Source organism: Phycodurus eques, chromosome 1, assembly GCF_024500275.1.
Source record: "Phycodurus eques isolate BA_2022a chromosome 1, UOR_Pequ_1.1, whole genome shotgun sequence".
NCBI classification, from domain to species: domain Eukaryota; kingdom Metazoa; phylum Chordata; class Actinopteri; order Syngnathiformes; family Syngnathidae; genus Phycodurus; species Phycodurus eques.
The window spans coordinates 7,754,365-7,770,000 of NC_084525.1; the positions used below are offsets into that span (position 1 = coordinate 7,754,365).

The 15,636-nt window shown below is 44.3% G+C and overlaps 1 protein-coding gene across 8 annotated transcripts in view; it reads left to right on the top strand.

Moving 5' to 3' along the window:
• The window catches only part of camta1a (calmodulin binding transcription activator 1a), a 383,457-nt gene that overhangs the window by 345,062 nt on the left and 22,759 nt on the right, over positions 1-15,636 (top strand). For 6 of the 8 annotated variants that reach the window (XM_061675293.1, XM_061675285.1, XM_061675310.1 and 3 more), the window contains 4 exons: positions 2,093-2,233; positions 4,174-6,458; positions 7,293-7,419; positions 7,913-8,047. In XM_061675293.1, coding sequence (XP_061531277.1) covers positions 2,093-2,233; positions 4,174-6,458; positions 7,293-7,419; positions 7,913-8,047 — 2,688 coding nt within the window. The remainder of the gene's footprint in view (positions 1-2,092; positions 2,234-4,173; positions 6,459-7,292; positions 7,420-7,912; positions 8,048-15,636) is intronic. The other 2 variants (XM_061675317.1, XM_061675346.1) reach the window with 1 other exon arrangement.

Here is a 15,636-nt window from a genome sequence, read left to right on the forward strand (position 1 = left end):
GCCCGTAGGTGTGAATGTGAGTGCGGATGGTTGTTTGTTTGTATGTGCCCTGCAATTGGCTGGCAACCAGTTCAGGGTGTACCCCGCCTCCTGCCCGATGACAGCTGGGATAGGCTCCAGCACGCCCGCGACCCTAGTGAGGAGAAGCGGCTCAGAAAATGGATGGGTGGATGAGGTGCTGTTTGTACATTAATGAGGGGAAAAAATTAACTTGAAATTATTTTAGCAAATGGCTGCAATATAACAAAGAGTGAAAAATGTAAAGGGTTCTGAATACTTTCCGTACCCACTGTAAATATATGGTCCGAGGACACTGGTTCAAATCTGGCCTCTCTAGTGTGGAGTTTGCATGTTCTCCCCATGTCTGTGTGGGTTTTCTCCGGGTACTCCGGTTTCCTCCCACATCCCAAAAACATGCATGGTAGGTTAGTTGAAGACTCTGAATTGCCCGTAGGCGTGCGTGTGAGTGTGAATGGTTGTTTGTTTGTATGTGCCCTGCGACTGGCATTTCAGGGTCTACCCCACCTCTCGCCCGAAGATAGCTGGGATAGGCTCCAGCAGGGCCGCGACCCTAATGAGGATAAGTGGTACGGAAGATGAATGAATGAATTAATATATAAACTGGCATTTGAACAGGGGTGTGTTGACTTTTTAGATCAACTGTATTTTTTTTCACATGAACAAATTAGCATCAGTATGTCGAATGCTAGTTGTCCAGTGGGGTAGAGTTTAGAATGTCTGCCTGACAATCGAGAGGTCCCCAGTTCAAATTTGTGCTCGGGGTCTCCTATGCTGAATATGCATGTTCTCCCTGTGGTACTTAAGGTTCCTCCCACATTCCCCAAAAAAGGCACGCAGGTAAGGATTTCCTTAAAGGATCTAAATTGTCTGTAGGTGTGCATGGTAAAGTGAGTGGTTGTTTGTCTATACTGTATATGTGCCCTGTAATTGGCTGGTGACCAGTTCAGGTTCTACCCCGCCTCTTGCCCAAAGTCACTTGTAATCCACTATATGAGGAACATCACATGACCAAACCCAGAATACAGGTTAGCTGACTTCCCATGTATGCTACGCTAGAGCATGACTACGGTTTAATTACACAATTGTTTGAAGCCGCACTTGCTAAAATTCTGTTTTCCTTATGGCTGGTGTCTTTCGACAAAAGTTAAATACATGTATATCCTTTATTTATACAAATATGATTATCTGAAATATGTAATGTATATGTACAGTATATGTAATATGAACACAAACTAAACATCGAATATTATCATCTTTGCTGGCTCTGTGGGGACATCTTGTGTTAAGGAAAAAAAAAAAAAAAAAGACATGTTTATAAAGTTCCTAAAATACCTCATCCACATTCTCTATCTCCCTTGCATGCTCAAAAAACAAAGTGACATATTTTGGCTTGATTTAGTTTGATCAATGATGATGAATGTGCTCCGTTTCAAAAATATCTTTGCTTTGTTTTTTTGTGCAGCCGACTAATATACAGTACCTTCTCACACCCACTAAAACAGATATCCAACTGATTAGACTGGGCTGCTTGGCAAGTAGAGTGATGAACCATGATTAGAGTATGAGGATGTCTGACTCAGCTCACCAGGAGAAAGTTTGTGTATTTCCGCGGAGTGCAGCAACATCTCAGTGGTGTTTTATCCTGGAAGCTTCTCCTGTCAGCGCAGAGAATCGAGTCAGGGTAAGGGCAGTGGATGGAAAGAGTGGGCTTGCTGTCACTTTCAGCAGCTCTTACTGAGAGGACACAATAGGCATGTTTGGAAAGAGAAGGCAACTTTGACAAAGAGAGGTGCAGGGCAGTGACAAGGCACTGATGGGAGACCGGGAAGAATACAGAATATTTTTCTTTGTTGTTGACTGAGTATGATGGAAAGTGTGATAAAGAGAGAGTGACAAAAGTGACCCAAAGTAATCATTTCGGACCAGTCAGAGGATTGTCTGTTTGCCTTCATGGGGTGTCGTGTCACCAACATTACTCTTGTCAGGTAGCAGGTAGGGGCCAGCTGGTGGGGCGAGGGGATGGCGTGGCTGGTGGTCTGACATCTGTGCTCCTCCTCCTCTCTCCCGGCAGTTCATGGCATCAAGTGGACTTGCAGCAACGGGAACAGCAGCTCTGGCTTCTCAGTGGAGCAGCTAATGCAGCAGATACTGGACAGCCACCAGACTAAGCCACCTCCCCGGACTCACAACTGCCTCTGCACGGGCACGCTGGGTAAGGGCTTTAGTGAGTGGGGCTGAGGTTGTTCTTAAGGGACAACCAGAATTACATCTGAAGGATCATACTCTTTATATATACTAGATTAGACAAAGTGGGTGAGCATTATTGCTTTTTGATTCGGTGTAAAATTGCGTGTTTGTGTCTTTGATATTTGTGTAACTGAGTGATATACACTACTGGTATTTGGCATGAAAACTATACATTTTTCTCTCGCCGTTTTAAATACTAGTACAATACAATGGTGCCTTCAGATGTGTGTTTTATTTGTTCTGTGACTACGCTCGAAATTGAGAACACTTGCATCTCGAATCATCTTTTCCCACTGAAATAAATGGAAAAGCCATTAATCTATTCCCCGCTTCACCAGAAACACAACAAAAATGTTGCAATGTGTGTTTTAATCAGGAAAAATGGCACAGCAAAATATTATAATTGTAATTGTCTCAATTCCTCTCAGCTCATCAGTAAAATTTGTCATTCTTTGCAGAGGAAAAATAATGTGTGAGTACTGTTATATTGTCTGTGTTCGTGTTGCTGCGCTATTTGTGTTCAGTCCGTTGCTTAAAGGATTATAGCACCCCAACATAGATGCTATTTAGCATTAGCATTAAGTTAGCAAACTGAAAAGCTGTGCTAGGCTAGCTATGAGGTTGTCTTAAATACTGTACACAAGGTGTAATTCTCGTGCACTCCTGTGTTTAAAAAAAAAAAAAAAAAAAACATTTGAAAAACCAATGGATCCACTTGTGCAGTGGAGTAGCCTACTAACCAGTAATCAAACATAAGCAGTTGCTTGGGGCCCAAGATAGTCTTAAATCACTCGCTTAAAAATGCATTAAAATGGTTAATCTCTCATAATCGTATCAATACTTCCCCTTCGCTTTTCATACCACGCACTGCTCTATCTTACTGCACATGTGGAGACTTGATCCAGGAAAATGGCTGCCAAATTAATTTGGCACGGTTTTGAGTGTGAGGCGTGGTTACTTACCCCAGTGGAGTGGAGACACCAAGTGGAGACGAGTCAGATGGGCTTGCTAGTAGCAGTAGCACTGCTGTCAGTGTCAGTCAAGGAGGATGCAGTAGAGAGGAAGTGGAGACTGACATGAGTGGCGCTTTTCATCAAGATGTGAGTAATAGTATTAAAGCGGTCGAAATAGTAAGCTATAATGTTGAATATTGTTCTTATTAATTACAGTGAAAGCGCTCTGATGAATCAGTCATTAGATAATAATCCTCGAAGTATTTTAAGGATTTTATCTAGCTCAGAAAATTTTCTCAAATTCACATTTTTAGTTGATGATAAGCATTAATATTTAAAATCTTTGGTGATAAATATTATTCACTAGACAGGGGGAACATATAAAACGTTATAAAACTAATAACTTGAGTTGTCGGATAATTGTAACAGATTTAAAAAGCAGGGCATAGTGGCCGAAATTACATACTCACCATTTAATCGAATTGAAATAAAGTACAGTACTTGGCGAAATGCATTTAGTTACATGTGGTTGTTGACGGCCCCGTAACTGGGTTTGCCTTGGTTCCCCAAATGACTAGCTACTGTCATGGATAAACAAGGGCCCAACAAGTAAGAACTGACACAGACAGGCTGTTGCTTTACTGAACACAGAGACTTTTATACACGTTTTATACACGTTCACAACAAAACAATTCCAGAAAGCCCACCGTGATTCTTGGAATAAGAGGGCACTTTAACTCATGAGAGGAGATATTCCAAAAGGATCCTCAAATCATGTTTTCGTACAGTTACGCAACACGTCAAAATTACCTCTTCTGTGGATTCACATTAGTTCATTCTACCAGACTATGTTCCTGCTTGTGGCATGTGTAATATATTCATTTTCTTTACCTCCCTTTCTTTGACTCCTCACCAATCCAAACCATTTGCCTTGTTTCCTGTTCGCCTTTAGGTGCTGGTAGCAGTGTGCACCACAAATGCAACAGCGCCAAACACCGCATCATCTCCCCCAAGGTGGACCCCCGCACAGGGGCCTACAGCAGCGCTCACTCTGAAGTGCAAAACAACGATGTGTCCGAGGGGAAAACCGAGCACAGCGGCCATGGTGGCGCCAAAGGTTCTGGGGGAGGAGGCGCGGGAGGGGGCAGCGCCAGAGAGAAACGGAACGGCAAAGTCCACAAGCCCATCTTGCTGCATCAGAACAGCACTGAGGTTTCATCTACCAACCAGGTGGAGGTGCCTGACACCACCCAGAACTCCCCCGTGTCCATTAGCAGCGGCCTCAACAGCGACCCAGACATAGCTGACAGCCCTGTGGTGACAGGAATGAGTCATGTGGCCTCCGTCATGCCTGGTCTCTCCCAGGGGGTCTTCATGTCAGAAGTTGCTGGAGACCCCGTCTACAGTATGTCTCCAACTGGTGGCCCCAACACTCACCTTATGGGCGCAGATGCCACCTCCCATGGCTTGGTGCTCTCTGTGACCTCTGATCGTCACAAGTTTGCTTTCCCCACCGGAGGAGTGGGGGAACATGGAAATACAGGAGACAGTCTTTCGATGTTGTCCACAGGTGGGGTTTCTGAGGAACTGGTACTCTCAAGCAGTCTGGACTCTGGAGCCATCAAGATCCCGGAGACCAATATGAACTTTGACCCTGACTGCTTCCTGAACAACCCCAAACAAGGCCAGACCTATGGAGGTAGTGCAATGAAAACTGAGGGAAACTGTGCCTCATCCTCCTGCGGGGTCAGCGGTAGCACCAACGGCACTCTGCAGAGCTCTCCTTCCATGACGGACAATGGCTACAGCTTCAGCTCAGCTTTAGTGAAGAACATCAAGACAGAAGACACCTCCTTTGAGCAGCAGCTGGCTAACGAGAGTGGCTACCAGGTGGGGGCAGTAGTGAATTGTGGTAGCGGGGTGTCTGTGCCACCTGGCGCCAGTTCTGGTCAGGGCAGCCTCACACTGACTGCAGCGGGATCCTTGCTTCCTTCAGGTGGAGGTTTAAGTCCAAGCACCACCCTGGAGCAAATGGATTTCAGTGCTATTGATGCCAAGCAGGACTACACGTCCACCGCTTCCGCAGTGAGCTATGGGCAAGCCATGTCTAGTCCTCACATGCCACACCAGAACCGTTCTCCTAGTTTTTTTCTTCAAGATGCTTCTCAGTCCAGCCAGGCTCAGCAGGGAAGGGCCGGCAGGAGCCAGAAAACACACATGATGGAGCACAATGCGCATGAATCTGGAGCTTATATGGGGCTGCATGTGGTGAAGACTGAATCTCCTGGCAGTAATGGTCACCTCCACCACCAGCAGCAGAACCAACATAGGGCCAACTGTAATGGAGGCTCACCAACAGACAGCACACCTCAAACTGGACCCCTCCAGCTGCTACAGTACCAGGGAAACTTCTCTGGGCTCGGCAATGAGCATGAGGATGTGGTGGGTCTGGAACAGCCGGTTAGTGCGAGTTCTGGGCAGGCTGGAGCCTCAGAGAATGGAGCAGATAATTTACTGAAACCTGGAGATCAAATGCAGGCTTGTGTGGCAGGAAATGGAGAGGGAGGCGCCACTGAGCACTATCTACAGACGTCCGATGCTGGACGAGGAGGAAACGGTGGTGCGGGTGAAGGGATGTCACTTCACAATGGAAACGGTGACGGCAGCCATCGCTCGGCACAGCAACAGCAGCTGCAGCCGCTCCTCCAGGGAGCAAGCATGGTCCAGGGACTCTACAATGCCGTTGCAACCCACCAAGGCTTGGGGACAGCCACCAGTAACGGAGGAGCAGCAGGGGCGGGCATGGAGATCAGCCTGGATCACTTTGACATCTCTTTTGGAAACCAGTTCTCTGACCTCATTAATGACTTCATCTCCGTGGATGGCAGTGGAACGGCCATGACCGCCGGAGGAACCCTCTATGCTCACCAGCTCGTCGCTTCACACAGCTCTGATGGTCAAAACGCTGCAGGTGGGGGCCCGCCACAGGGCCAGGAGGATGCCAGAGGCTCTGGCTACAACCCCTCAGAGCTCTGCCTTCAACCATGCTGCAGCCCTCAGTCTCTGACTGGGGGTGCGAGTGCAGGGGGAAACACCGGGGAGGCGGGTTCACTGTCGTACATGAATGTAGCTGACGTGGTCTCTGCAGCTGTTGCCCATGGCGCTCTGGGTATGCTCCAGGCTACTGGGCGGCTCTTCATGGTCACTGACTACTCTCCTGAGTGGTCCTATCCTGAGGTGAGTGAGTGTACATGCTGTTTGACTTGAGGTAACCCTAGAGAGTGCGAACATTGTTTATTAAAAATTGTATTTTACTACTGGCATAGTTCATTCAAGAAGCACATTGGTCATGTATTTCAGCTAATCTTGTCATGTACATTTTCAATACACTATTGCTGTCTACTCCTCTAGTATTCAATAGAATAAAGCACAATACTGTAGTGTTTTTGGTGTATTATTGGGGGAACGAGTCAACGTGAACTTATGTTTACCATCCACAAGATGGCAGTAGGGGACTAATTAAAGATTTCAGACCACTATTTTATACTTCAGGTGTAATTATCTGTTCTTTACTCTGGGTGGCAGCATACTATAGCTAAAAACTAAACTTTTCACTCTTGCAAACTGCTGAATAGTATGTTTTATTTCAAGGGATATATATACAAAATACTGTCAATCCAAAATTATACTTACTTCATAATGCTTACTTTTGTATGATACCGTGACAGAGATCAGAAATTTATTGAGTGAACAAGTTACGTTTTTGGCTGTAGATTGCAATGCATGTACATGCACTGCATTGCATTGAGACATTTATAAAAATACAAAAAATAATGAGAAAAAAACAAAGAATATTGTAACGCTGCACAACCGCCAAGTAATACAGCATTTGTATAATATAAACATAACAATAAATGTATTGTTACTTCCGTACCTTTATGACCGTACAAAAAAAATAGCATTATTATCTTTACATAGGCAGTTTTTGATTCAGGCCTGAGTATAATCAAATATATTTTGTACAATCCAATGGTTATTGTTGAGTTTATTAAGTCCATGTCTGTTTTGAAGGGTGGCGTTAAAGTGCTAATCACAGGGCCCTGGCAAGAGGCTGGCTCAAACTACAGCTGCTTGTTCGACCAGATCTCCGTTCCAGCCTCTCTTATTCAACCAGGAGTGTTACGTTGCTACTGCCCAGGTGAGATATGTATGCTAATTTTATTATTTGACAAAAGTAAGAGTCAAGAAATTCAGTCATATGATATTTAAGCGGAATTGTTCATATTGAGCCGGCACAGTGGATGACTGGTTAGAACATCTGCCTCACAATTCTGAGGACCGAGGGCCTGTGTGGAGTTAGCATGTTCTCCCAGTGCCTTTGTGGGTTTTCTTCGGGTACTCCGGTTTCCTCTCACATCCCAAAAACGTGCATGGTAGGTTGAATGAAGACTCTAAATTGCCCGTAGGTGTGAATGTGAGTGCGAATGGTTGTTTGTTTATATGTGCCCTGCGATTGGCTGGCGACCAGTACAGGGTGTACCCCACCTCTCGCCCAAAGATAGCTGGAATAGGCTCCACCACTCCCGCAACCCTGGTGAGGATAAGCGGTATGGATAATGAATGAATGTACATATTGATTTGAACACAAGTAGTCAGTGAACTTTAAACATATGCGCTCTTTCTCTCGTCAGCTCATGACACAGGTCTGGTGACACTTCAGGTGGCCGTCAGTAATCAGATCATCTCCAACTCTGTGGTTTTTGAGTACAAGGCTCGCGCCCTTCCTTCCCTTCCCTCCTCTCAGCACGACTGGCTCTCGCTGGATGGTATGTCTTGCTGATACTTTTTACTAATTTCACCCTCCTCGCACTCGGGTTTAACATTTCTGACACTGCTCCAAATCCCGAATGAGCTTCTTAAAATTGTCCAATGTGAGGATTGAGTACATTCTGCTGCTTTCAGATTCTGTCTTGCTTTGAAATAACGTTCATACATTCAAACTTGACACTAAAAATAAGAGATCTTCCAAATACAACCTTTTTACACTCTCCTGTGTCCACCTATTAACATTGTGATGTATACTCTATATTTTATGACTGACAAATGGAGATTTGAACTTGCACTTGCTCCCTATTGTTAAGTGTATGCTGCACTGTAGTCTCAAATGAATTAAATTGCAGTGGGGACCATCGGTGGGATATCTTGTTTGTCTGAATAAGATAGCAAGATTTGTGTGCATAGGTATAAAGTATATTTGAAAATACAAAGAAAGGAATCTTTTAATATGCATTTTATAGAAAAAACGTTTCATTCCACTGCATCAACACAATGTGCAGATATTGTGGCGATAAACCTCAATTTGGAGCTGAATCATCTTGTTGAAATTAACTATTTGTGACAAATAAAGCTGCAGAAATAGCATACGTGTTACTTGACTATAATTGGAATGTGTTCTATTGTGCTTTGCAAGTGCAGTGAGGCCTTGAGATACGTTTAATTTGTTCTGTGACCACCCTTAATCTCAAATAGATGGAAATGCCATTAATCCATTCCAGTCTCCCCAAAAGCCCAACTATTTGTAATGTGTTTTTAATAAGGAAAATAGCACTCAATAGTATATTTCTTTGTAAAAACATTGTAAATTGATTCTATCTGTCAATTTATTTACTGACAGCAACGGCTGAACATTCTCCATTTATAGACAATTTGTCTAAAGGTGGACTGATGGACAGCAAAACTTTTAGAGATACTATTGTAACCTTTTCCAGTTTTATACAAGTCAACAATTACTCATCGTAGGTCTTCTGGGAGCTCTTTTGAGAAAGGCGTGGTACACATCTGTCAGTGTATCTTCACAAGAGAATTCAAAACCGGTATGTGTTTTCTAGTGGCCGGAGCAGCTCGAAGCCACATCTCCAATCTTGTCTCATTGATTGGAAACCATGGTATATACTCATCATGACAGAAAACATGACATGACTTGGCAAACGTGACTTGTAACGACCTGAAAGAAAAAAAGGGAACTAAATAAAAGCTAACTGACGAGACAACAAGGCACACCTGGACAAGGCACGAGTGGCTGGAGGGAGCTGATTGGTAGACACAAGGAGAAGAGCTGACAAGAACAGGTCGAGACAAAAACCTAAAAAGGAGCATTAGCGAACTGGCCGCTCTCAAAATAATGACTATTGGTACACAAATGCTGTACAAACACAGATAGGCAATATAACAATACTCTCTGGCATATATTCTTCAAACTCTGCCCAAAACGAGTTATAATGACAATATTCGATTGTGACTTCTTCTACTTTCTTTGTTACTGCAAATGTGTATCTCGTGGCGTGCACCACACTGCCCCTCAGAGGTCGAGACATACACAGTTGCTTTATCTAACCCATTGGTTAATAAGACATGGGTCAGGTTTTCTCCTACCTACTGTTGCTGATTATTGTTCTCTGTTGGCGTAATATCACTTGATCAAGCTTGATCTAACAGTCCATACTAAAAGCTAAGTAAATTATCTATGATTATTGCTGAAATGGAATTGGACCAATATCAGTTATTGGCCAAAACTCAAGGCCGGAATATCCGTATCGGCTCGTGCAATGAGCATGGCTCCTTGTGGATAGGAATGTGTGCGTGTATGTCTGTGTGTGTGCTGTGAGGAAAAGCATTACTGCAGTGCCTGAGCGTTGACAGGATAAAGTAGGACATGGTTAAGAACGGGCTCCCAGGACAGCTGCATTGCAGACAGACCTGAAGGGAGTGGGAGGGAGATATGGTGGCTCGTAAAAGGCAGAACCAGCGGATTCCTCCACCATTCACAGTCTCAGCATCACTGGCTCATTCACAGAACCAGCTGAGGAGGAGTTGGCTGACTCTGGGAAAACGTGGCCCACCCTTTTACCTTGCTTAGTTTAACTCCTTGCTTGCTATGCGTAGTAGTCTGCCGGCAGATCATTATTTTCTGCTTCGTTACAGACAGATAATGAGCAATTTAGCTTTGGCTGAAATGAGAATCTACTGTTCACATTAGGTACAACTTGCCTTATGTATGCAGTATTAAACATATTGTTAATGAATACCTCTCTGACAGGGTCAATCAGAGCAGACATTTTTTATCCACCTCTTTTTTTGGGTCGTACATGTGTTCCCAATAAAGTGGCCTGTCTTTAAAAACATTTTTTAACGCCAACATCAGAACAGAAACACATTTTGTGGAAATGCATAGATGAGGTCACTTAAATAAAGTCAAATAATAAAATAGCTATGGAAGCTGTTTAGAAAACGTCAACCAGCTCTTACAGTATATTGGTAGATGATGTTGTCATCTATTTAAACAATTAGGGATGCTGATTCAACCTTGTTGTGGCAGAGTAAAGACGATAGATTTTTATATGGGCTTTTTCAGATACATACTTGGAGATTAATTGACTAGCACAATATTATGGATTTTTGTAGGCTATGTGGCCAAAATGTCATGCAGCAGCATCAGGACCACTGCCTCTTGACAGACTCTTGGCTTTCCTCCCCCATAGACTCGTGTGCTTTGTTTTCCCTTGAACCAAGTTCAAACCGACTTTGTTCCCAAGTAGGGCAGACTGTGTCACTGGCGCATGTTGTCGTCATCCACGCGGCGATCATGCAGCGCTTCCAATGCAGTGTGACTGCGCGGACGTCAAGTCAAAATGCAGCCACTTGATTCTTAAAGGCGGCTGACAGAACACTTTGTATTTAGTCCGCAGCAGTTTGCGCATGCAGCGCGGCCAGGGAGGACGACTCGGTGTTGTGATAATGCTAATGGCACTGCTGCCTGACTGCCTGCCTGCCTTGATTTGTCATAATGCAGAGTGGGGGAAGGGGATTTTTTTTTCCTTTTTTTTTCTTTTCTTTTTTTCTTCTTCCTCTGCAGCATTGCAGGTAGGGAGCTATGGGCAGGACACAGGCAGCATCGTGCACATCTCTCCAATAAGATCCTGCGCTCCCAACCAGACCCCGGTCCGCGCGCGCGCTCGTGTGTGTGTGTGTGTGTGTGTGGCTCGTTTAGCTGCAGCCGGAATAAAAGCCTCGCGCAAACAGACTGTGGCAAGCAGCACATTGCCCAACTGCACACACACGCGCACAATACGGGCGCAGGGGCTGGGCGTGTTTGGCTTAACTACTGCAGAGATGCGCATTAATGAGACGAAACAAACCTGTCTGAATGTTACTCTGACACATCGTGACGCTGTGGATGTGAAGTCGGTAAAAAAAAAAAAAAAAAAAAAAAAAAAAAAGGTGTGCGGCGGGTGGAAGCACCCCCCCCCCCCCCCCCCACCACCACCCAACTGAGGTCTGTGGCGTCTGTTTACCGGCAGCACGTGTGCACAAGTGTGTGTGAGTGCGTGTGTGAGGTGAAAGAAGTGGAGAAGAGGAGGAGGAGGAGAAGGAGGGGGCATTTAGAGCAAGAGGAGTAGCTCTCTCCGCGCCGTGCTCTCCCCTCACTTGTTCCATTGTTTGACTCCGTGGAAGAGGCTGACACTCGGTCCACACAACATGAGCGCGGATGTACTTTTGCTTTCCTTTGTCCACGCGCAGACTGTCTGAGGGGCTGGAAGCAAAATTGCTTTTTTGTTGTTTTTGGGAGCGTGGGGGGCAGGGGAGACTGAGACACAGCCATGGTGAGACTCACGTGGGTCAGGATACCAATGACAGACACCTGCGCCTCTTAACAAACAAAACACCTGTGTGTGGGGGGTTTTTTGTTTGTTTTTTTTTACACCCCGCTTTTGGGCTGGACTCTACCCGATGGAAAATAAGATAGAAGGTTAGAACTTCAGGCTACTGTGTTGTGTTCGTGCAGACTTTTTGTGTATTCGTGTGTGTGTGTGAGTCAGAAGAAGTTGAAGTTGCATGCTGCTGTTGTTGCTCCAAGTGGGCTGAGGTGGACTTTTTAAACAAATGTCCACCTCTGGATGTAGTAGAAACAAACATTATCTTACCGTCATATCACCAAAGTTTTATTCTCCCCTAATTATTTCAAACCCTTATTTAAGCATTACACTGACAGCCTTTTTCACCAAAACATGCTGTTGGAAATATTGGATATTAGAAACCTCTCACGGCACACCACCCAAAAAAAGAAATGTCACAAAAAGTATATGCACTGAAATAATAATGATTTCTTCTCAATATACTCTCAATTTGGTGGTGAAATGGTGAACTCTGGGACTGTCTTGTTGAACACAAAACGTATTCGTGAAGAATGGGAGCTTCTGCCATCTAGTGGAAGAGTATTTATTTATTTTGCCGGTCACTAAATGTTGTTAGCAAAGATTTATCAACAAAGAGAGTACTTGTAGCAAATGAATAATAATTTTAGGGTCTCACTGAGTGAAATTGGATAATTGGTCACAGCACACCTGATGATCTCACAGTGGTCGGGAATCACTAATATACTGTACACCCAACAAGTACATTACATGGCTACAATGTAGTGTATCATTGTTTTTGTATGCTCGTTGGTTATCGGTTATCCAGTTCTTTTGATAAGCTCATGGAATGAGTCAACGATCATTCAATTTTATATTAAAAAAGATCAGATGGGCAAAAAAAAGAAGTAAAATCTCTTTCATGAGACCATGTGGGCCTATGTGTCTGTATTACAATTTAATGACATTATTTTTTATACTTTAGGAGATACACCCATATAAAGTTACGAGCGCTAAACAAAATGATCAGCATCATAAATTATAATACATCCATTTTCTGAGCCGCTTCTCCTCACTAGGGTCGCGGGCGTGCTGGAGCCAATCCCAGTTGTCATCGGGCAGGAGGCGGGGTACACCCTGAACTGGTTGCCAGCCAATCGCAGGGCACATACAAACAAACAACCATTCGCACTCACATTCACACCTATGGGCAATTTAGAGTCTCCAATTCATGCATGTTTTTGGGATGTGGGAGGAAATCGGAGTGCCCGGAGAAAACCCGCGCAGGCACGGGGAGAACATGCAAACTCCACACAGGCAGGGCCGGGGATTGAACCCAGGTCCTCAGAACTGTGAGGCTGACTCTCTAACCAGTCGTCCACCGTGCCGCCAATTATAATACAACTTTTTAAAATTATTATTATGTTGAATTTCAGAATCAGCTTATTATCACCCATTTCAAGTGATTTGGAGTGACCTGTGGCATTGTATGGACTTTTATTAAAATAGTGGGGGTTTTGCTTTTCTTCCTCATAGTGGTGGCCATTCATTATTTATTCATACTTTGTGGCAGGAATGTCTGAGAGATTCCGATAAAAGCTTTGTCAATTGTGGACAGTTGTACTTTGGTAAGGTGTTCTTAACGAGTTCCTACAAGTTACAAGTAGAAAAAAAATGACAGCACATCACTTTTCTGTCCTGTCCCAAGTTGTGATTCACACTTCGTGTTCTAAAATAGCCTTGTGTATCATGTTAGTTTATTTAAGAGCTCAAATGGGTTCCTGCTTTGCGTATACTGTATATGTACTGTATATTTATGCACACTATATTGTTAAGAAACCTGAAATTCAAACTGGCCTGCTGCCCAAGTCACAAAGCCAATCGTGTAGCAGTGTATTAGTGCAATGGTAGATGACAGCAAGTCCCCGTGGCGCTCACTCTTGGCATTTTACCTTTGTTGTGACAGAATCTATCTCTTCCCTTTGTAGACTAGACTTGTATTGACCTATTTAGCGGGACAAATGCCAGGAGGCTAAGAGCCGCTCTCTCTTTGTTGTAGGACAAGCAATGAAATCCTTGCAAGTGACCTTTGGTAACTGTTGATTCATGTTTTTGGATGATTCAGAATATCTTAACAGCACATGAAAAAGTCAAGGGAACAGAAGATCGCTTAGTTATGCAAGTACTCACCTGTTTGAAGTTGAGATGACGCTTTCAAATAAATTGGCCAGTTTGATGTCACATGCATGCTCAGAAACCGGCTCCAGAGAGATTAAAAAACATCCTATGCTTCTTAATTTATGTCCTTAATCATTGGTTCGCAATTTGAGTTGTCCAATAAATCACTGTATGAAGATCTTCCTACAAATAGTTCTTCAGTTTTGCCTTTTCGAATGCTTCACGTTACTTCAGAAAATCCCAATATTTGCTCTCCCTGCTTATTTCCCCCAGGCTCAGAATTCTCCAACCTGTCTTGTGACACTTTGTGGACTGGCGCGTCTTCTCCCTTCTACCTTTCTTATCCCATTCTCTCCGATCATCTCAGCACAACCTTATGCTGCCCTTGCGTGTAATCCCCCCAAACCCCCCAAAATTGCTCCTGAAAAGATGCTGTCATGTTAAGTGACTGTCTGCATCATTATATTCAGACTCCTCTACATGTGAAGAGTTTGAGTGACCTCTGAGAAAAGCAGGAGACAAGTCATCCCATGCTCTGCAGAGGCCAAGTTACTGTAGTTTTCATCCACAAAGTAGACTTTCCACACAGAGCCCGTCATCTCAGTGTGAATGATGCAGCTGACTCTCAGGTCCACAGGGGCAGCGCAAGTGATTTGAGGATTGAGGATCCATGGCAAGCTATAAAATGACTCATTTGTGGTCGTGATCGTAAATGTTTAGGCCCTTTTGTCGGACAGTATTAAGTGGATTTTTCTTCATGTCCGTGCTGATAACGGCCAGTACATTAAAACACTTTATTGGTGGCATTTTTCAGCCTCTTCGGGCATTTATCTTTTTGATGGGAGATGTTTTACCCTGGAAAGGACAGGGCAGGTACTTTTGCAGGGCACTGTAAGAGTACTTAAAATGATTAATGTAGTGGGCTGCACTGTTGGCTGTTTTCACCTCATTTCTATCTACTTGATTTAGAAAAGTTAGAATGGGTCCAACTCCTGCCAAAATAAAAGCATAAACACAGTATTAACTATATTAATAATCAGCATCATTCTGAGCTGTAAATAAAATGAATGAATGGACCCTGTGCACTCGCTTTTTATTTTGCCCTAAAAGTGTGCGAGTGCGCACCTCTACCATGCACCTCCCCAAACCTGAGAGTGGGAAGGCGCCAACGAAGTCACCGTGTTGATGCACTTCTGTTTGGCTACTCACCTTCCACGTCTCCTCCCCTCTCTCCTCCCACTCGTCTCTTCCCCCCATCCTTCCTCTGCAGTGGACGTGCATCGCATTCAGAGCGGCAGGCAGCAGGTGGAAATGACATCATCTGCACTGCAGCACACTGCAGTAGTGGGCCTGAACAAAGACATGTCAGCGTGCCGCTAACTATCCGGTCTGCCGCTCCGCGTCTCTGTGTCTCCGTTGACCTGTGTCGATCTAGAGAAGAGGGAGAGCGTAGCCTTGTGCTGTGACAGGTTGCAATGCACTGACTTATCACAACGCCAGCACCCAATTCAAGATGAATGCAGTCCACCTTAGCAGAGAATGCTTTA